At 48.7% G+C, this 22,518-nt stretch overlaps 2 protein-coding genes across 14 annotated transcripts in view; both read left to right on the top strand.

Annotated features, from left to right (window-relative positions):
* ndrg4 (NDRG family member 4) overlaps positions 1-2,873 on the top strand; it is a 38,001-nt gene extending 35,128 nt beyond the window's left edge. For all 11 annotated transcript variants that reach the window (XM_035396333.1, XM_035396332.1, XM_035396329.1 and 8 more), the window contains one exon: positions 685-2,873. In XM_035396333.1, the coding sequence (XP_035252224.1) occupies positions 685-839 (155 nt within the window). In that variant the 3' untranslated portion in view covers positions 840-2,873. The remainder of the gene's footprint in view (positions 1-684) is intronic.
* A 15,288-nt stretch (positions 2,874-18,161) lies between these two features.
* smpd3 (sphingomyelin phosphodiesterase 3) overlaps positions 18,162-22,518 on the top strand; it is a 32,283-nt gene continuing 27,926 nt past the window's right edge. Inside the window, exon 1 of one of the 3 annotated variants that reach the window (XM_035396851.1) lies at positions 18,162-18,579. The gene's annotated coding sequence lies outside the window, so the exon portion shown is untranslated. Of the gene's footprint in view, positions 18,580-18,694; positions 18,908-22,518 lie in introns of those variants that run through there. The other 2 variants (XM_035396854.1, XM_035396852.1) reach the window with 2 other exon arrangements.

Here is a 22,518-nt window from a genome sequence, read left to right as displayed (position 1 = left end):
CGCGATGTTCACGGGGCGAACGCCTTGCATGCGGGGAGGCGCTGGAGGGGCATCTAAACGCCAGGGGGGCTTTACGAGGGAGGAGGGGGTAAAAAGCCCTGCACGGGGCATCCGTCTGCCTGCAAGGGCTGCTGTTGCCCCGCTGGGGGTAAAATGGCACTAGTGGGAAGCAGGTCGGGGCGGGGAAGGGTGGGGGGGTGGGGGCTTGCATGATGAAAAAGCAGATCCGGCAGTACCCGGTGTGGCCACTGCATGGCGCTGCGATCGCACGCGGGGAGCGGTTGTGTCGGTGCTGCTTGCCTTAGCTGAGCAGCTGATCGGGGAGGCTGAGACTAAAGAGCGTCTAATGTGCGTGAGGGAGCGTAGAGAGGGTGCCGGAGCTGAGGACGCCTCGCGTTCGTGCCGTGGCCCTTGCTACTCGCCTGCGACGCATGCCCCGCCCCCCCCCTCCCCCCTTCGCCCCGTTCCCATGGCAACCCTTTCCGGAACGCTCAGATGCATCCAGGACTGTTTGGCCCCAATACTCCTTTTCTTTCTGAAAGCTTAATGCAGCCAGACAGACACATTCTCTCTCCTCTCTCTCCCTCTCTCTCTCTCTCTCTCTCTCCCCCTCCCCCCTCTCTCTCCCTCTCCCCACCTCTCCTTCTCTCTTCCCCCTCTCTCTCTCTCTCTCTCTCCCTGCAGTGCCCTCTGCCAGTATGACGCGGCTGGCGCGCTCCCGGACGGCCTCCCTGACCAGCGCCAGCTCCGTGGAGGGCTCCCGCGGGCGAGCCTGCACCCACTCGGACAGCAGCGAGGGGGTGGGCCAGCTCAACCACACCATGGAGGTCTCCTGCTGAGCGCGCGGACGCACCCACGCGCCGAGGAAGAGGAGGAGGGGGGGCGCCGCCAGCGACCGGGAGAGGGGCCGGCACAACCCCACACCACAGTCTGCCCGGTTTGCCTGGGGGGGGGGTGGTGGGGGGTTTCAGACCTTCCTGCTCTCCTGCTCTCTCTCTCTCTCTTCCCTCCTCGCTGTCTTTCTTTCTCGCTCTAGCACTTCTTCCTTCCTCTCGCTCTTTCTCTCCCTCTCCCTCCCTTCTCTCTCTCTCTTTCTCTCCCTCTCCCTCCCTTCTCTCTCTCCCTTTCTCTGTAATTGTACACAGACCTTATTGTCCCCAGAACTGATGAAAATGTTTTTTGAGACGCCATTTTGGATACCCTTTCCCCTCTCCCCCCGTAGTTGTGTTCAACGGTAACCCCTCCCATCTCCCCCCACCCCACCCCACCCCACCCCATGCCTGTTCCCCTGCCCCTGATGTGTCAGTCATCTGTTGGATCACCGAAGGAGATGTGGAGGGGGGTGGGGCGGGGCTGAGGGGTAGAGATGTGGAGGGGGGAGGGGCGGGGCTAAGGGGCGGGGCTGTTCAGGTGTGCGAAGCTTGTCGGGGGCCGATGTGCAGCAGGTGTGTTCACAGGTGTTTGTCTTGTGAAGGCATGCGAGTGAAGGCATGGTGCGGGTGTAACAGGTGGAGAGGGTGTGGGTGTGGCTCTGTGTGTGTGCGTGGTGGTGGGGGTGGAGGTGGGGGTGGGGGGGGGGGGGGTGTGGAACTTACTGGGTGTGTTCGAGGCCTGTTACACGGTGGCATGTAGCCCCACCCCTGCCCTGGGATAGGACCGCCCACTCTAACTGGCACCTTCTCACCCAGACACCCTGTGAGGCCAGGAGTGTGGAGTTACCATGGTACCACCAATGAAAACATTGCTCTACTTCTCAAGCACATTAAGGTTCAGTTTGAAGTGGCAAAGTCATTGTAAGGGCATAAGGGGTACAGTGGTCTTAAGGCTGATAAAGCCTCACTCTCCACCCAGCAAAACACAGCACTGATAGAGAGCTGTGTCTCACTGAGCATGCTCAGAACGGCTGCCGACTGGTCACTGCACTGAGCATGCTCAGAACTAACGCCTGAGTGCTTACTGCACTGAGCATGCTCAGAACTGCTGCTGACTGGTCACTGCACTGAGCATGCTCAGAACTAACGCCTGAGTGCTTACTGCATTGAGCATGCTCAGAACTGCTGCTGACTGGTCGCTGCACTGAGCATGCTCAGAACTCCTGCTGCTGACTGGTCACTGCACCGAGCATGCTCAGAACTGCTGCAGTTGAGTGGTCACTGCAATGAGCATGCTTAGTTAAGCTTTACAGACAGAAAGCTGTACATGGGTGAGTTGTTGGTGACCAGAGCACTAGCAGGGATGGGTTAGAGATGCAGGTCAGTGTGTTAGGTTCCTGATGAGAGAGAAAGAGCTTCTTGTGTCAGTCACATTTCAGTGGTTCTTCAGGCTGGAATTCAGGCCTAAAGACGAGGGCAACATAACATTTACCTCCACGACATCACGTGACATATACCTCCACCCAAGTGCGAGAACATCCACCTACCTCCACCTGTAGAAGGCTCACCTGCACGCGGCTCCAGCCCCCCCCCCGGTTCGCGGTCCGGGTCCGGCGGTTCCGGCCCGCCGGGCCTCCCCAGGGCATTGTGGGTCCAGAGAGATGCAGTTCTGTTCAGGATCGGCCTGCGTGGGTCTCCCCTCCGACGACAATCACGTTCCCTCTCAAACCAAAACCGGGCCCGGGGGGCCGAGGCAGAACGGGCGGGGCCCCGGGGGAGGCGCCGGGCCGGGACCGCGCGGGCGGAGGGGGGGGCGGAGCTTTAAACGCGGGGACCCTCCCCCCAGAGCACCCAGCCCTTATCATGACTATACCAAAGCTACACACACAGACGGTGGCTGGGTACTGTGAGGGGACGCGACCGCAATGCGCACACTCACACTTACACACACACACACACACGCGCACACACACACACACAAACACACACACACACACACACTCACACTCACACTCACACACACACACACACACACACACGCACATACACACACACACACACATAAACACACACACACACACACACACACACAAACACACACACACACACACACACACGCACATACACTCACACACACACTCACACACACACACACACAGACACACACACACACACATACACACACACACAGACACACACACACACGTACACACTCACACTCACACACTCACACACACACAGACACACACACACACACATGTACATACACACACACACACACGTACACACACACACACTCACATACACACACGCATACTGCACACACACACAGACACACACACACACACCTACACATGTACATACACTCACACACACACACGTACACACACACACGCACACACATACTGCATACGCTCACATACACACACACACACACATACACACACGTACACACACACATACACACACTCACACACACACACATACACACACACACACACACGCATACTGCACACACACACAGACACACACGCATACTGCACACACACACAGACACACACACACACACGTACACACACGCGCACACGCTCACATACACACACGCACACTCCACAGCTACACATGTAAGGGTGCGCACACAAGTGTGCACACACATATGCACAATGCAGTACACATACATTACAATATAGACACAAAAGCATACACACACATGCATTGCAGTATACACAAACACACAATCACACTGATGCACACAGGCATAGAGACTGCAGTAGACATACATGCGCAAACATACACGCTCACTTTCACATAAGCAGACACTCATTGTCCATAAGGCATAAGTGCACTGGTAAGTTATAGTAATAGTATCATATGTTAATAAATCTGGGCAGACTGAAAGCAGTGACTATAGCATGGCTCCCTGCAGGAGTAGAGTAAGGTGCAATCAGCCTATAGGGGGCGCTGCCAGTCCCAGGGCAGGGTGCTGTGTGCTGCAGTGTGTGGGGCTGCCTCAGGCCTGTTTTACCCACACAAGTCTTTATTGGCGTAGATTTGGTGCCCACCGTGGGGCCGAGCGTGTCCAGTTCCCAACCTTATTTGCAATGGCCAACTCCACTCCATTGCCGATTCAGGAGAGCGTAGACAACGGTTTGTGGTGCCACCAGCCGTTTCTTTTCACATCGCTGACTACAGCTTAGCTAAGCACAGAGTGGAGTCAGAGGAAGACCTTTCATATGCAGCTTTTGCATGCAGTCCACTGGCGCCCTATCAACCAGCAGGGGTCACAAGATAGCGACAAAATGCAGATCCCAAACCGACTGAACCCCCCCCCCCCCCCCCCAAACCTTGAGCGATGCAATCGGCAATCGGCCTGTAGGGCTTCTGGGCCGCAGTCGGCACTGACACGGCCCAGATTTTGTACGAGGCCGTGGGGCTCTACCCAGGTGAGTCTTGACTGATCCACGTGATGGGGGCTCCTGGTTATTGCCATAGCGATACAAACCCACTGTACTCCCAGAGAGGCCACTCCCCTCCCTCGCTCAACTGCTTACCTGTCACTCCCAGTGCTGCCCCGCCCCATGTGGGGGTGCGTGAAGGCAACTACTGCAGGGGCTGTAATCTGTGTCTGTAAGGGGCGGGGCTTTTAGGAGCCAATTGCTCCAAGCTCGGAATGTAGGACAACCCCCACCCATCCCCCTCCAACTCCCCGAAAAATCACTGGTGCCCCGCCTCTCACAAACACACAGAATCGCCCCATAAGGGCTATCAACTGAGGTGAACTTCCGGTACACAACGTTGCCTGGCAACAGAGGGCTGGCAGGTGGCTGCAGGGATCCCACAGGAGGCAGCTAAGAGAAAGAGACACTGGGGGAGAGCGCCCCCTAGCAGTTGGGCTGAGAAATAGCATCCATTTAAGGTGGAATTTAATATAGCCTCTGACCTGCTGTTGTATGGTCGCCAGCAGTGTGTGGCATTGAGCTACCGCACCACCGGGCACACAGGCCTCCACCCACCTCCACACCCTCCCACCTGACTCCACCAGCTCCAGCAAAAAACCAGACTCGCACACACAGAGCATGTCTCTGTGGAAGAAATAACCCCTCCCCTGTTGGTCACAGCTGAGCTGTGATTGGTCAGAAACCCTGAGGAGGGAGTGACTGAGAAGAGTGGAAGGAGGAATGAGAGAGAAAGAGGACAGACAGAACGGAGGGCATCTTACAAAAAGCACCTTCATTGGAGATGGGGAGGAAGGACACGGGGGGGAGGAGGGATAGAGAGGAGGAGAAAAAAGGGATGGTGTTAAGGGGTAGACCACGCTGAGGAATGAAAGAGGAGAGAAAAGGGTTGTGAGAGAGAGAGAGAGGACCACCTGTACCTGCTTCTCTGGACTGGAGAGGATCTTAGGCGTAGAAAGGAGGGCGGGGCCTTGGCTGTAAGCGTACAGCACCTGTGGCCCCGCTTGCTGCTCTGGTTAACCCTTTGAAGAGTAGGCTTTTTTTCGAGTGTCAGTGTTCTAGAACTCCATTGCATTCAATTAGCAGTAGTGATTGTGACATCAGCTTTGGAATGTTCTGTTGAGAACATTCTAATCACATGTTCGTGACCTCACAGCTTTAAGGGGTTAGAAGAGTGCCTGATGAGGGAGTAAAACACCTGCTGCCGGGCCATTCCAAAGAAGAGAGAGTGTAGGGAGGGCGACAGAGGAAGGGGGCGGAAACCGAAGCCTGTCGTCTAATTGCGTGATTGGATGGAGGAATGCGGAAAGAGAAATGACAGTAAAGAATGGGGGGGTGGGGGGAGTTAGAGGGTGGGTGAGGGGGAGGGAGCACGGGCGCCGGGTCAGGGAGGAGGCCGTAGGAGGAGGAGCGGGTGGTAAACACTCGCGGGTCTGTTTTTTTAGGTAGAGCCCCTTAGAACAGAGAGCAGAGACGGTTCGGAGTAAACCCCCCCCCCCCCATCCCATCCCCCCTCCACTGACCTGCAGGGGGCGCCCTGAATGTATGGACTCATAGCATTGCACGTGCCCACATACTTTCCGGTCCTTTCCAAGTGCTGTGCAATATCATCAACGCAACCCCCCCCCCCCCCCCCCCCTTCACCCAAAAAAATCCCCTTACCCCCTCCCCCTCCCCCCCAGATCCCTGCGCTGTAGATACTGCCTGTTTTAGAGGAAAGAAAATGAGAGTCTGGCTTTGACTTACACACTGAATTTCTCTCCCTCTAACCTGAAATCCTCTTGGTTTTTTTTTTTAAACAATATAAATAGTATTACCCTGTGGTTACATGTGTTCTGTGACGTGTTTTATTATTATAATTACAATTATTATGATTATCATAGATTCTTTTGTATTGAGCAATAAGTTGTTGTGTTCTCTGGCTCCTGTCTTGTGGGCGTGTACCCGAGCTTGCCTCCGACCACGGAGGGCGAGTCTTGCTGTAACCCTGCTTCATTACGACGAACGTGTAATACCGATATAAATATGCTGTCACTGTCCATGTGTGGAGACGTACTTAGAAATAAAGGCATTTGTGTCAACGTCGCATCGCGTTGCTGATTTTACATTATGTCTTTTTTTTTGTTTCGTTAGCAATGTAAGGAAAGTGTGATGCAGTCACACGGCAACACAGCAGAATCCAAAAGCGCAGGACTCGCCACAATGTGTGACTGTGGCATACACAACATAACACAACAAACAGCACACACACGCACAACAGCGTGAGCCTGTGCAGCACAACGCACGCATTCAGCAACACAAAGTGCTGTGAGACCTACATTATTTAAGCTGTTACTTATGTGACTGACATCGGTACGATCTACCCACCCCCCACCAGAACAGAGTGCCCTGTTCCAGGAGCTGCCAGTTCCATTACCGGAGGCCTGGTGCGGCCACAGCATTTTGTTTTCCAACGATTAGCTTAGCCCAATTAGCTAATTAGCTGCTTCGCTAGTACATTAGATCGCGGCCTTTCCTTTCGCGCAGGGATACAAAAGCTTCCGGAACAGGGATGCAAAAACAGTTGTGAGCTCTGACGCGCGAGCTTATGAGGACACTCGGCTGAAATGTCGGACCAAGTAAATGACTGAGGGCAGAACTCAGAACGGCTCGCTAACAAACGCTAAACAGTTATTTGCTTTTACCTAAAATGGAGTTTGTTACCTTTGCCCTGTTTAGATGGCTACCTGGCAAAGCTGCAGTACTGTATGTACTATGTGTACTGCATGCTCCATTCCTGAATCCGCTGTGATTTACAGTTTGATTGATACATGCAGCTCAAAAGGAGATAAAAATTAAAATACGCATTAAATATGCACGAGGTGACCTCATCTGAACTGTCTCCGTCCACAGTAGGGTTTTATTACTTGATGTGTTCAAAAAGCTGCCTAATGTTAGAGTATCATTACACTCTCTTCTGGTACACTGTGTGCTCGCATGTTCCGGGAAGCAACCCCTCCAGGACCAGCGCATTGGAAATAGGCATGTGTGCAATTCTACATTTTGCTTTTTGTTGTAGTTTGCATGTTAGCCATTTTATGTTCATGTGTACCTTTATGACACTGCAAGAAATTCTAATCCTTACTTATATAAAAGAAACCCATTCATTGATTAATTTCAAAAGGGCAACAGGGAAATGGATGTAGAGGGTGTAGAGGCAGTGGCCGTCACTAGAGGGTGCTTATCCGCGAGCAGTTTCACGGCAGGGCGGCTGCGAACGCGGTTTGCGCTGGCTCCACGCAGCTGGGCAGGTGTTTGTCTCTCTGAACCCTCCAGGGTTTCCCGCTCGCGCTGGCCGCATGCCGACGGAACCTGTGCTCTTTGTTATTGTCGCTCAGTCACCGCGACGACGCATTGCAACCAATACAAAAAATAAATGTAATTAACCAGCAAACATTGTTTTTTTGAATGACACATTTGTTTCTTGAAATTCACGTTCATTCATTAATTTCTTTTTATTTTATTTTTTTGTTTCTGCTCTTATATTATTATTTCCTTCTGGTTGTAACGTACTCTCCAAACAGAGCCAGAGGGCTCTATTCTCTCTCCCAGCTGTCTCTAGTACAAGGATACAGTGTGTGACCTCTGAATTAAATACAGGCCCTCTGCTGTCACAATCACTGCTGTCGCCACCACTGCCAACTCCATATTTCATAATAAAACAGTGAGGTAATCTAGTTAGTGGACAATTCTGCTACAGCCAGTATTATAGCCCACATCCTCCTGCAGTGTCCGGATCTGGCCACAAGAGGGGGCACACACATCTGCAGACATCTCTGGGCTCAGTACAGTAATCAGGCCCTAAAAGAATCATGTAGTAACCATCTGCTGTCATTAGAGGGTGCTCTGTTTGTCTGGACAGTACTGCTCCCACTGAGTGCGGGCTTTATTATCTCTGTACTTGTGTTTGCATTTCTTTCTCACCAGAAGCCTTCTCCATGGTCCAACAATAAGCTGTTTGATTGGATAAGTGGAGTCTGTGCTCATGCTGTTGGTTGACTGAAGTTACGTCTGTCTAGATTCAGGGTCTGCGCTGTGTGTGTGTGTGCTTGTGCGTGTGGGTGTGTGCTTGTATATGTGTGTGGGTGTGTGTGTGTGCATGTGTGTGTGTGTGTGTGTGTGCGTGTGTGCATGTGTGTGGTTGTGTATGTGTGTGTGCGTGTGCTTGTGTATGTGTGTGCATGTCTCTGTGTGTGTGCTTGTGTGCATGTGTGTGTGTGTATGTGTGTATGTGTGTGCATGTCTCTGTGTGTGTGTGTGTGTGCGCACGCGTGTGTGTGTGCACGCGTGCGTGTGTGTGCTTGTGTGCGCGCGCGTGTGTGTGTGCTTGTGTGTATGTGTATGTTGGTGGGGGAGGGTGGATATAGACACATGGACGCCACTGAGGGGAGGATGGATGGGGGGAGGGGGTGACAGGGGGAGAGCTGCTCCATCCCTCCCGGGATAATTACACACTGCAAGGCCAGATTGTGACTCAGATTTTAACTCCCCCCTCCGGCTGGAACCAGAACCAGAACTACCTGAATTTAGCTTGCTCTCCAATCAGAACCACCAGAATTTAGCCTGCTGTCCAATCAGAACCACCAGAATTTAGCCTGCTCTCCAATCAGAACAGTCAGAATTTAGCCTGCTCTCCAATCAGAACAGCCAGAATTTAACCTGCTCCCCAATCAGAACAGCCAGCATTTAACCTGCTCCCAAATCAGAACAGCCAGCTCTCCTGCTCTCCAATCAGAATCAGATGAGAAGTGGTGCTGCACTGGGAGTGATTGTAATGATGGACACTGATCCATTTTGAAGACAAAAATAATATTTTAAAAACGAACAGTTCAGAAATTATTTTTCCCAATAGTGGTGGCTGGAGGTGGACCACTCCACCCCTCAACCCTGAAAGAGCTCCCTTTCAGCCCTGGGTACATGCTGGTTTTGGGATTTGGAGTTTCCAATACTGTCTCTCCCCTGGTGCTGTGTGTGGACTCAAAAATAAGTAACAGGGAGGGGTTGTTCATTTAATGGAATCCAATGCTGTTGACTCTGCACAAATGCAAATGTGGACAAACCGGAGAGAAGAGAGCCTGTGCTTTTAATGTAAACTCCGCAGTTCGGGGTGTGAGAGGGAGTCTGTTTACCTGTTAGTGTGACATCATCAGAGGGGGCGGGGTATAGGAGCACTGAGAAGGAAGGGACTGTGGAAGAGCAGAGAGAGGGGGGGAAAGCGAAAGTAACTGCGGGGGGGGGGGGGGAGTAGGTCGATGGTGGGAACAAAGGGCAGAGAGAGAAAAGAGGTCTATGGATGAAAAACACGGCGAGAAAGGATGAAGCGTGGAAGAAATAGAGTCTTTGGAAGGACGGAGTGAGAGAGAGGAGTGCAGCCAGGCACGCATTTACAGGCCAACCCTGTGCAGCCCAAACAGGGCGAGGAGGCTGTTTGCTCAGCGCTAATTAAAGGCAGGTTCACTCTGAACACGCACGGGGAAGAAAGCAGGGAAAGACACACAGCTACTGACCATCGGCAGGAAGCTGCAGCCACAGTGCCCGGCTTCAGGCCTGCTTCAGACCAGCTTCAGACCTGCTTCAGAATACTACATGTAGCCCGTTACTGACACCCAGGAGTCCTGCACAGAGACCCTATTGCTAATATCCAGGGACCTGTTACTCAGACCGAGGGGTGCCAAACAGACCCTGCCACTGATACCCATGGGTCCCATTCAGAGATTAAGTTACTGACCCCCTCGGGTTCACATTTAAAGACACAGAGCCAAACCTCGCTGTTCTGTAAGGGTTAGGGGAGTAATTAAGGTGTAGGGAAGGGTTAACTTTATCAAGTTAGGCAAGTGCAGGATAGGTAGGTATATGGTCAGAGTGTGATATCTGGATACGTGGGTGTTCAGTCTACACTGCTTAGAGCTCCTCATCTGTATCTGTGCCCTTGCAACTGCGCCAGAGTCCTGATACCTGTAACTATCCTTACACTGTCCTTGCCAGCTCAATGCCCTGTATCTGGTCTTCCGCATCTATAACTGTCCACCTGCCTACACCTCTACACTTGTACCTGTAACTGTGCACCGAGATACACCTGTTCACTTGTACCTGTAACTGTGCACCAAGATACACTTGTTCACTTGTACCTGTAACTGTGCACCGAGATACACCTGTTCACTTGTACCTGTAACTGTGCACCGAGATACACCTGTTCACTTGTACCTGTAACTGTGCACCGAGATACACCTGCTCACTTGTACCTGTAACTGTGCACCGAGATACACCTGTTCACTTGTACCTGTAACTGTGCACCGGGATACACCTGTTCACTTGTACCTGTAACTGTGCACCAAGATACACCTGTTGACTTGTACCTGTAACCAAGATACATATAACCTTTGGTGTCTCTCACCTGTGTCAGGTCACTGAGGTTATTTCTGTCCTCCAATGGCAGAACTCCTGGTAAATTTAGCAAAAGAGGAGACGAGGGGAAAAGAACAGCTGACAAACGTTGAGCGTTTCTGAGTAATTTCTCCTCCACCTGCTGGGTCTGCCCCCTGCTGGACCGGAGGGCTTTGTGCTGCCAGACAGGGCTGTCCCGTGTCGTGGGGTGGGGAGTCTCCAGTCGTGAGGGAGACTTCTGATCCGTGCTTGAGGTCGGTGAGAGCTCTCGGCCGACGGCGACAGCGGCCTCGCTCCGTGGATCTTGGCGAAGTCCCTTGAAGACTCGCCATCCGCCGTGTAGTTTCTGGTGTTAACAGGGCCTCCCTGTGTGAGCCCGCACCATTACATTACATTACATTTTACATTACATTACATTACAGGCATTTAGTAGACGCTCTTATCCAGAGCGACTTACAAAACTTTTACATAGCATTTTACATTGTATCCATTTATACAGCTGGATATATACTGAAGCAATGCAGGTTAAATACCTTGCTCAAGGGTACAACGGCAGTGTCCTTACCCAGGAATCGAACCTACGATCTTTCGGTTACAAGCCCAGTTCCTTACCCACTGTGCTACACTCCGTCCCCACACACAGCACTCTCTTTCCCGGTCACCGCCCACCGGCCTGCCCCTCTCCCACTGCCTGTTTATGCAGGAAGTGGCCGTCCCTTTAAGCGAACGGATATCTGCGTAAATAAGTGATGATCTCAGAGTGTGCCGTGTCTTTCGTAGTAAGTCAGTGCGAGAGACGGCGTGGGTTAGCATGTCAGTCTATTTCCTGTTTCGCCTTTTTGTGCTGATGTGAGCGTGATGCTTCACCGACACCACAATGAGTGGGGCTAACGTTATGCTGTCAGTCACCAGCTCATGTGAACTTACCAAAGCGCAAACACACACACACACACACACACACAAACACACACACCACAGAACACCAAAGCCGAACTCAATGAACTGTTCACATTAGTGAATAATTGAAATCTCATGATGGCTTTGTACATTTCAGGGTTCCTGGAGCATCACTTACTCATCGCTCTCTAATTGATATAATTTGTGCACTCTCAGATCCACAAAGTGCAAGTAAACAATTCTGCATACAGATACAGAGAATGTCCCAATACACTAATATATTTCTTCAAGCCAACAGTGGACAGGGCAGGGACAAGCATGCTATGCTACGGCTTCACTTTCACAGAAAGCTCTCCAGGTATCACAGCTCATACCAGGTACCTGTACCTTGCTGAGACCTTCGTCATTGACATTCCTTATCAGCATCAAGCAGCCACTCTGTCAAAATATAATTAATTCTGGCTTAATTTGAACTAATTCCACAGCCTTATTTGCATGTTAAAATTTGGTTTCTCTGGCTTTCTACAAACTTTCTAAAATTTTGCATAAGAAACAGAAGTATTTACTTCTTGTCTACTTGAAATTTAAGTATCATTTTTTTATATATATATATTTAGGCTGCTCAGGAGGGAAAGATTTGAGAAATTCCACAACTTTTTCCCAAGGAATAATACATAATAAAAATGTAAAGTAAATTAAAGCAGAAAGAAAAGCTTTTCATTTATGGTACAACTTCTTCCAGTAAATAATGAGTGATGGAATGATGTGGGAAATAAATTTTTTTTAAATTGACGCCTATTATTATGGCTGAACTCCATTTTGTAATGTCATCAGCCATGGCAGCTTAAACATTTGGACTGCGGTGGAAACACCCGGAAGTAAAGCAGCGGAAGGGAATCCTGGAGAGCAGCGGTAACCAATCCTGTTCCTGGAGCTCAATCCTCCTGCAGGCTTTCACTCCAGCCCTAATTTGGCACACCTGATCCTACTAATTGGTAGCTCAGCAGAATCAGGTGTGTGAAGTTATGGTGGAAATGCAGACCTACAGAGTGGTAGATCCCCAGGAACAGGGCTGGTTAGCACTGCTGCAGAGTGAGCTAGCTACAGTGTGGCATTAAACCACAGCAGAGACATACAAGGTCAAATATACAATGAAATATGCATACAAAAGGCCACAGTGTTAAGATTCTGAGCTGGGGTCCAAGCATCCAGGGACTAGGAGTGAAGAAGAAGAAAATTAACAGGGAATTGGCACAAGAAGATGACTTGGTGAGTTACCATATACTGACACCACAGCTGTGATGCAAGCTAACGTTGCTCAAATCTACCCACGTTAAAGATGCAGCTAATCTACAATGTCAAAATAGAGACTGTATTTCTCTTTCTTAGTTAGCATTATGTGCGTTTACAGTAGCTGGAGCTAGCAGGCTAGAACTCTGTGAGGGCTCACAGACTGACTAGTTTCTGATATTTTACTTGGCTCGTTTTAGCAGGGAGTCCCTTCTGCTACTTCACAGGCTGAGATGAGAAAAATAATTTTGAAAGAGGCGCAGCTATATGATAATGTTTCTTTCATTTATTCACATCTTCAAGGGTCTGTTCATTTTCCAGCAGACACAGGAATAGTATCTAATTTGCCATTAATTGTAAATCAAATAACATTTTTCTGTCATTTCATAAAAAATGCAAATGTTTAAATCAGAGACACGTAAATGTGGCTTTGTTCAATAAATATTGTACTGTCAGAACTGGGCCCTGGTAAGAAAAAAAAAAAATTAATGAAACCAATAGGTATATTATTTCATTACACAGTGGGTTTGTAAAGTAACGCAATACAAATCTGAGGTATGAAAATAAACGTCAAGCAATGCAGTAGTCCCATATGTCAGGCTGAATTTAAGCTGAACAAGACCGCGCAGCGTGGCGGTAAATAGGCCTGAACGTGAAAGCGGACTCTGTGCCATGATATAAACACTGGAAGCCAATTCTGTCCCAGCCGGGCCACATGGCAGCCACATATGGGCTACGCTAACAAAGGGGGAGTTTGGTTTGAAAGGACAAACGGCGAACAGGAGCTCCGGACACAGGAATCCTCGAGCTGACTCGCGAAGCGCCGTCCCCGTTTGGAATCGCGCGGCTCGCCGCGGCGACTCTGAGCGCTACGGCTCTGCTTCCGCTAATGCGCGCGCGGAAGACGCGCAGCAAACGCGCTCCCACAAATGTAGCGCACTTCACCAAACCACTCGCGTCTTTACTTATTCAGCTATCGGTGTGTGCTGCTGCTAGGAGGACAGTCTGCACTCCCCACTGGCAGAAAAGCTTAGAGCGGGAGTTTGGCGTGACTCTGAAAAAGATTATTAATTAGGACTAAGAGCTTTGGCTGGGGGGGCGAAAGCTGAGCGTGGAAGAGATATCATCGCACTGAAATATTACCTGTATTCATAATCGCACCGGCCGCACTGCTGTATTCTGATGAAAGAACGGAGTGTGTGGGGGGGGGGGGGGGGGGGGGGTGGAGGGGGGTTAAAGATAATGGAGAGAAGGAGCCGAGGCGAGAGGGAAGGGAGGGAGCTTGTGGAAGAAAGGAGGAAGCGGTCGGTGTCGTAATTGTGATTTATCGTTAGTGATATTTCCCTGGCAATACTGTACATTGACTGGTCATGCTAATATTGCAGGGGTGGAGAGAGAGAGACGCACCCATATCACAAATATCACACAGAAATACGCACACGCACACACACACACAGAGAGAGAGAGAGAGAGAGAGAGAGAATCACACATGGAAATATGTGGTAACACTGCTGGGCTCACCACTTCTCTCATTTTCCATGATGGAGAAACCTTCTTTTTAATTCCGAAACCGTCCTTCTCCTCAAGGTCTCTAGCAGATATTTTTGTGCAGAAGGAGCTGTGGGACCGTTGTACACCATTGTAATCAGGTTCTCTCCAGCTCTCTGGAGACCTCGGAGAGTGTCATTCCACGTCATGACCCTGCAAGAAGCGGAAAGGTCAAAGGTCAAATCATCTTCAGAGATTTACATGGTGGAAAGTACAGATGGCGTGTGCGTGCGCTTGGAGGACGGGGAGGAGTCTCGTCAGTGGTGTGACTCGACCTACGCGTGGGTGTGTTTTTCCTATTGTATTGGAAAAGGTTGATAGATGGCGTTCATTTGTTAGTCATTCGTTATTGTATGTGCTTTCCTCAGAAATCCATAAAGGGCGTGTTTCTAAAGTTTCCGGGTTATTCCGCAGTTTTATGAAAATGTCACATCCTTAGAGTCTCATGCCAGACTGGACAAAGAGAGCCTTCTGAGAGAAGCCTTCTGCACTGCAAGTCAGGCCAGTGTTACTGTACATGACCAAACGTACCTGGACACCCCTTTGTCTGGGGCTGTTTATCATTTCAGTGAAGACAAACCTTAATGCAGTGACATTCTAGACAATTCTGTGCTTCCAACTTTGTGGCAACAAAACTTGACTGGCCTGCAAAGAACCCTGACCTCAACCCTATCCAACCCCTTCGGGAACAATTGGAAAGCCAAGTGCAAGACAGGCCTAATTGCCCATTCAGTGCCCGACCTCACTAAAGCACTTTTGGTTGAATGGAAACAAGTCCGTGCAGCAATGCTCTAACATCTAGTATAAAGCCTTCCCAGCAGAGTGGAGGTTGTTATAGCAGCAAAGGGTGAACAAACTCCATAGTAATGCCCATAATTTTGGATGAGATGTTGGATGTCAGGTGTCCACATACTTTTGGCCATGTAGTGTATCTAGCACTGAAAGACAGGCCAGTGTTCTTGGAGCAGGGTACTGGAGCACAGTTGGTTGTAAGTTATGAGTTTTGGCTTGAACCATACATCATTTCTTAAATATAGGAATGGCATGCTTTTAATGATATTGACATTGCTTCATAACTTACTGCTGAAGACGCACTGTAAATCTGCCTCATATAATATAGCCTTGTGTTCCTTTGTCCAAGGGCAGTTGTGTGTTTGATCCCATTTGATGACCCCTGTTATCCTGTCTTCAGGCGTATTGATTGGCCAGTTCCGAGCCCTAACCACCACAGCCTTTTTGCTGTATGTAATTAGGCCCCATATTCATGCCAGCTTGAATGGTGAGCTTTAATGCAAATGTGTGCTCTTGTAAAAAAAAAAAAATAAATAAATAAATAAAAATAATTGCCTTGTGCTGGATGGAGTGGAGTTGGCTTGTATAGATTCTTTTAAAACCCATAATGCATCAGCATTATTCAGGCTGGAATTACAGAACTGTGAGCATACATAATAACCAAGGTCTTTACAAACTTTCGTTTTACATTCTCTAGATCCCAAATCTGGACCTGTGTGCTACATGCCAAAGATCTTGCGCCGTCTTCAAATGTAATATATTTATCAAAAATGAAATTCAGGTATTTATCCGTTATTCCAGAGGAAACGTCATGAACATACCTCATTGCTCCTTTTTTCTAAAATGTATGGTCTGGATTTTTCTGTTCTTGTTTTTTTTATTTTTTTATTTTAATGTTTATAAATCTCAATTTAGTGACCGTGATCAACAAAATTTGCGAATCATGGTCTCAGCTGGAAGGACTTGGCCAGAAGGATGATATTATCAGTGCAGAACACCCCGAGCCATGTCAGCTAATCTCACCTCCAGTTTTTTTTTTTTTTGCTGTGCCAAGTCTAGGAAAATTTAAGTTGGAGAGAGCACATCCCATTCTTTAACCCCAAATTGAGTTTGAAACAACCAGTACTCAGGTCACTTACCTGCACACAGGTTACGGGCGCTCCATATAAGCTGTTAATTGCGTCATTGAGTTTCCCATCAGCCCCAGCATTCCTAAGCCCTCGCTGAGCAGGGCTCTCTCAGATGACATAGTCAAAGACCATTTGGAAGGCATCAAATCATGCTGCAGTTTTACTTAATAACATAGGATACAATTTAAAAGCTAAATATGTGCCCAAATTCCTTTTTTGATCTGCATAGACCAGTCTGGGTAAGCATGTACTGGTAAGCATTTAAAATACCAGAATATTTATTGTAAATGATGCTTATGAGAGTGATATGAATCAACGAAACCCTTGGATCCCTTTTAGATGCCTTCGGTATCAATGTGATGATGTATTTATTCCATGCTGGAGGGATGTACCCACTTTCAAAACAATTTTTTTTCTTGCTCTTCATCTTCTCATCTATCTTTTTTTCTCAAATGTACTCTTCCTCACTCCCCCTCTTTTCTTTTCTTTTTTTTTAAATCATAATTTTGATGCAGTTTCTCTTATCCTCCTGGTCCCTAAACTCACGTTTTCCCCTTTCCTCACTCAGTAGGCAGTAAGCCAGTGAAAATCAGATCGTCTGAGTTGGGCCTCAGACTATGTTTGTTCTTTTAAGCATTGTTTTTATTCCTGTGAAATAACAAAATCTAAATCAAATCAAATATTTGGGAATGATAAAACCGAACTTGAGGCACATTTCAGACGTTTTAGGACCTCATTAGGTAGCGACCCTGTTCCTTTTGCTTCCCATGCTTTCTCAAAAATCTTCCCCCAAGCACTTAGGCTATTGCTTTCAAGAATTGGTTTGGGCCTTGTTTCCTACTCAAACCCATTTTTAAACTCACAGGCATCCGTTAACAAGTTATCTTTAAATACACATTCAATATTGTTGCCTAAATAAATTGTCAAAGGGTTTTTGTGCAAATATGATTTATTAAATGTAATGGAAATTACCTCAGAGAGCACCTTTTAAGCTCTCACATTTGAATGCAGATTAATACACGCAAACACGTATGCATGTAGAAGGATATGTTGCATGTTGTTAGATCTGTCGGTTATTAATACGGTAAGTGGGTAATACTGTTTTCTGTGAGCCGCGTTTCGTGACTGGCACGAGGTTCTCTGAACAAACTCCGCTCGTGCACGTATCTCCACAGCGTCGCCGCCGCGTGAGATTAATCCGGCAATGTAAGAAGCAAAACGTGATTTCAGAGTAATGCTGAGTGGTGAAATGTGTTCTTACAGAAAATCAATCAATCTCTCCCCCATTTCACCCATGTTAACAAAATCTCCTTGTCCCTCTGAGGAATTAAAAATGCTCGATGGATCTATTGCACAAGTGTGGAGGTAGTTGGCAAAATATACTAACAGGGCACTAGCTAGGCAACACTTGTTTTTTTATTGAACACTGCAATTAATTGATGGATTTTCCATTATTGTATCATATCCTTTGCAACATAAAAAAAAAATTATTATAATAATAATAGTATAATCATCATCATCGCAGTATATGTTTTTTAAAGCTTTTCGTTAGTGTGTGACTATTGTTTGATTTTTTTAAATAGACTTTCTTTCTACGCCACTTTCCACGCGTTCACGGTAGCGATAGAGACCGTGCATTAACATTGCTCTTCCAACTGGGAAATGTAGTCCCATGTAATTCTACATCGGGAATGGCGCCAAAACATGGGGGGATCGGGAACATGAAATATGCTGCCTTTCATTTTCCAGACGCGGTCATATTTTTCACCTGGAAAAGCGGGAACATCCGCGTGTCCTCCTGGCTTGTTATCCTGCTAGCAATTAGAGAAGATTCACTAGCAGTAGACTTCGGCCAATCGTGGTTGGATTGGGTGGGGTTAGGCAGGATGGGGGGAGTCAGATGATTGGTTGTTCTTCCGCCTCGCTATTGGCGGTGGTCTTCATCAAAAGGGTGTGGCGTCGTAGCTTGAGGAAGGTGACGTCAATGGAGCTGTTCAAAGTGTGGTGGTGCTGGAGAAGAAATCCATGCAGTCCGTCGGGAGAAGCGCAGCGCCTGCACGGTGGTCTGTTCGAAAATTTCCAGAGCACTGAGCGAAGCACCACTCACTGCTTTTGATGTAGAGGGAAGAGGAACAAGTGTCCCACCTGTTTGTAAACCACGCCATTGAAACTGTAAGTACACTACCGGGTTCTTTCTCTCTCTCTTTCTCCCTCTCGACGCGTGTATCACTCTGAAACGGAGAGCAGGCAGGAAGGAAACGAGAAAAGGGAAGGTATGAAAATTGACCAAATGAAGCCTAGACCACGTTGCCAAAGCAACGGTTCAGCGCGACTGTTCTCATACCTTCTACTTTCGTAGACGTTTATCTGAAAGCAGAGCGAGTCTTTGTTACCTTAAGCGCCTTTCCTCGCAGTCTACGAGTCGCCGGGTGGGTGTGATTTGACTGTTATTTGCATGTGTTGGAGGAGGGATTGTGTTCGAGAGCAGGAGGCTTTGGAGGTAAGCCGTTGCGAGTCGACGTGTGCGTCCATTGATAAGCCATCAAGAGGGCCGTCCATCTCAAATCGCGTGCTGTGAAAACTGTCTGCTATGTCTGTTCGAATTGCCGGTGCCCCGCACAACATTATACGTTTTAAAGCTAGATAAATTTAATGCTCACGTAGTTATATTAGCCTCTGTTCACCGGATGTATAGTTTGGCGCTAAGTGGACTGAAGTGCAACTCGGTCTCGGGGCGGCAGCTGCGAGAGAGTAGCCTACTGTACATCGCTGTCTGTCAGTCGCGCGCGCTGTCATACGCGAGGGTATCTGCTTTGTTGCCTTAACGAGAGGGTGTGAAGTGTCGTCCGCTTTGTGAGCAAAAATTTCTGCGCGCCTGTAACTGCCTTTGCCATCAATAATGCACATGTATTTCGAATCAAATGCTGTGTGTTGTAATGCAATATGGGAATAAAGATACACTGCTACACAGACAGTGTATATGCTATATATATGAAAAAGCTGGCTCTGGCTCTCGGTTTTGCTTGGATTTGTTCTGAATCCTGGTACGAAGAAGTGATTAGTGATTAGCCGCGAGTTGTGTAACCCGTACGCAACCCGTTTCAGTGACCAAGGCGTGGTTCTATTGCTTATAGACTGCTCCGTCTGCCCCAGTCTCCGTTTGGCTGACGTGGTGAAAAAAAGTCAGCGGGCTATAAAACTCCCAGACACAAACAGTCTCTCTCTCTCTCTCTCCCATGCGCGCGCACACACACACACACACACACACACAGATGATGTCACAGGTGTAGATACACACATGCCGTAGTCAGACGTATACAAATGCTAAAGACGAGAACGCAAAGCTTACGTGGTTTCCTGTCTGGAGCTTCCGCTAGCCAATATAAGATGGCCAATATAAGTACGTGTTGAACACAAAAAACGCGAATTAGCGTACCTGGTTATGGCATTTAATGTGTCCGCGGTTACAACAGCGCCAGTTTCCCCGAAATATTATATCCATCGCGGCGCACCAGCCCTCTCGTGTCAATAGTCCGTTTGATTATTAGCCTGGAGCTCTCTCGGATTTTTTGCGTGTTAATGAGGTTGTCCTGGGTCCTGGTGGTCGACATGTCTCTCTGCATTCCCGTGAACTTCATGCTCTGTTCGATAATGAGCCACAGTGTGGAGGAGGGGTGAGCCCGCGGCCGAGCTGACATGCCGCTCAGTAAAATATTCAGCGTGAAATCATCTGACACAGCATGTTTTACTGTGGTAAAGTTTAATTTACCACTATTGGATTTATATATTCAGTTACCGCATGACATTTTATTGTTCACGGGGACGCGTGGGGATGCTTCTGTGAAGTGGCAGAGGTGCACATTTCTTTCATCCATTGTGTGACCCCAAATTACGCCCTGAGGTATTAACGGCTTCGTCTTGTCAACTCTCCCGGTGTAAATATTGCAGCGATGTCACCGCGACTGAACTTTAATGAACTTCTCGAGCCGGTCACGACTGAGCGGCACAATCACAAGCTCCTCTTGAGCAGAAATGAGCGGCAGCTATGAATCAGTGCGAATCTTAAGTCTCTTGTCAGGGGAGCAATTTTCCCAGCACGTCCCGCGCACGCTAATCAAGGGGATTGTCTCCCCCTGCAAAGGCGGCGCCTTCCACGCTGCCTCGTGCGACCGCGAAAGACCCGGGCACGGTGTTCGCGCAAAACCAAGAGCTCTCACCCTGTCATAGGTTTCATTTCCTCCTTCATGGTCGTGCTGTCTGTATGGGGTGCACACGTGTGTGCGTGCGCATGAGCCTCTTAGAAGTAATGTGCACTTCCACCTGAATTAAGGCTACATCCGTTTGTATCAACCCCTGAATTAGGACACATACAAATACAACCACAGAGACTCATGTACTTATGCACACTTACATAGGCACATACAGGCACGCATGTGGACACATACCCACACGTATGCACTTGAATACACAGATGCAATCTCTGTGTATTACACACACCCACATACACAAAAAGGGGTGTCGCCAGGGATTTTGGGTCCCATGACAAGACCTCACATTGGGCCGCACCACCCTAGGCCACCATGGAATAACCCCCCCCCCCGCACACACACACAGTCATATGGCACCCGTGCACGCATGCACACACACACACACACACACACACACACAGTAAATAAACAGAACTCATCAGAGTTAAACTCTTGTACTGTTCACAATTCTTTCTTTTTCCTTCTCAAAATAGGATTTATTCAGATTTATATCAACAAACATGTACAGCAGCAGTCTCTGATGCTCAGGGCTATTCTCAGGAACCGCCCTCTCCACCACTGTGGGCCAGTGTTTTGGATGAGGGGTGGGGTTGGGGTTTTTTTGGGGGGGGGGGGGGGCATACAGAGAACAGAGAAGAGGCTCAACAGTTCACAATTTCTGCCACCTGGCTTAGGAAAGAAGCCTCCATTGAGCGCCGATGCTTGTATTTGCCGACTGCGCCCTGCAGTTTCTGAATGGCCTCTTTCTCGCAGCTGAAATCCTGGATCAGTCGGCTCGGGGCCCTGAAGCTCATGCATAGTCAAATGCAAGCGCTCCTTTTTTCTGCACAGATGGTTTGGCGAGTTTGAGTAATCAACAGAATGAATGAAAACACTGGGTTTGTATTGACCCGCTTGGGTTCATTTTGGATATGACGTTAATGACAAATATTGACTGGATCCAGGGGCAAGTGTTCCCACTTCTACGGTTTACAGATTCAAACCCAGATTGGTTTGCGCTGGTGTGTTTTTTTACATTTAAAGAGCACTGTGAAGATTGAGACCCACAGTAAAAGGCAGAGACTGCATTCAGTGAGACGGAGATGAGGCACAGTCGGAGAAAGCACTGAGACTCACGGAGAAGCAATGTAACAGAGAACATGTTTTGAGAAACTATGAAGTAGTGAGAAGGAGACCGTGTGAATGTGAGAGCACTGAGACTCATTGTGAGAGTGAGAATTCACTGAGACTTGGTGTAATAGTGAGAAGGGACTGAGACTGTGTGAGTGAGGTGGGACTGAGACTCAGTGTGAGAGTGAGGAGGGACTGAGACTCTGAGATGAGGAGGGACTGAGACTCGCGGTGAGAGTGAGGAAGGACTGAGACTCGGTGTGAGTGTGAGGAGGGACTGAGACTATGAGAGAGTGAGGAGGGACTGAGACTTGGTGTGAGAGTGAAGAGGGACTGAGACTTGGTGTGAGTGTGAGGAGGAACTGAGACTCAGTGAGAGAGTGAGATGGCACTGAGACTCAGTGTGAGAATGAGGAGGGACTGACACTCTATGTGAGAGTAAAGAGGGACTGAAACTCGGTGTGAGAGTGAGGAGGGACTGAGACTCGGTGTGAAAGTGAGGAGGGACTGAGACTCTGTGAGTGAGGAGGGACTGAGACTCGGTGTGAGAGTGAGGAGGCACTGAGACTCGAGTGTGAGTGAGGAGGCAGTGAGACTCAATGTGAGTGAGGAGGCACTGAGACTCAGTGGCTAAAGCAGTTAGCGATGTGGATAAGTTCAAAGGGAATGTCACATTCTAATGATGAAGTTGTTAGCGCCAGGCTGTCTGGCGGTTGCATTTGGCTGCAAATCT

This window comes from Anguilla anguilla, chromosome 16, assembly GCF_013347855.1.
Source record: "Anguilla anguilla isolate fAngAng1 chromosome 16, fAngAng1.pri, whole genome shotgun sequence".
In the NCBI taxonomy this organism is placed as follows: domain Eukaryota; kingdom Metazoa; phylum Chordata; class Actinopteri; order Anguilliformes; family Anguillidae; genus Anguilla; species Anguilla anguilla.
The sequence above is the reverse complement of the archived record's forward strand: the minus strand, read 5'-3'. Positions and strand labels throughout refer to the sequence as shown.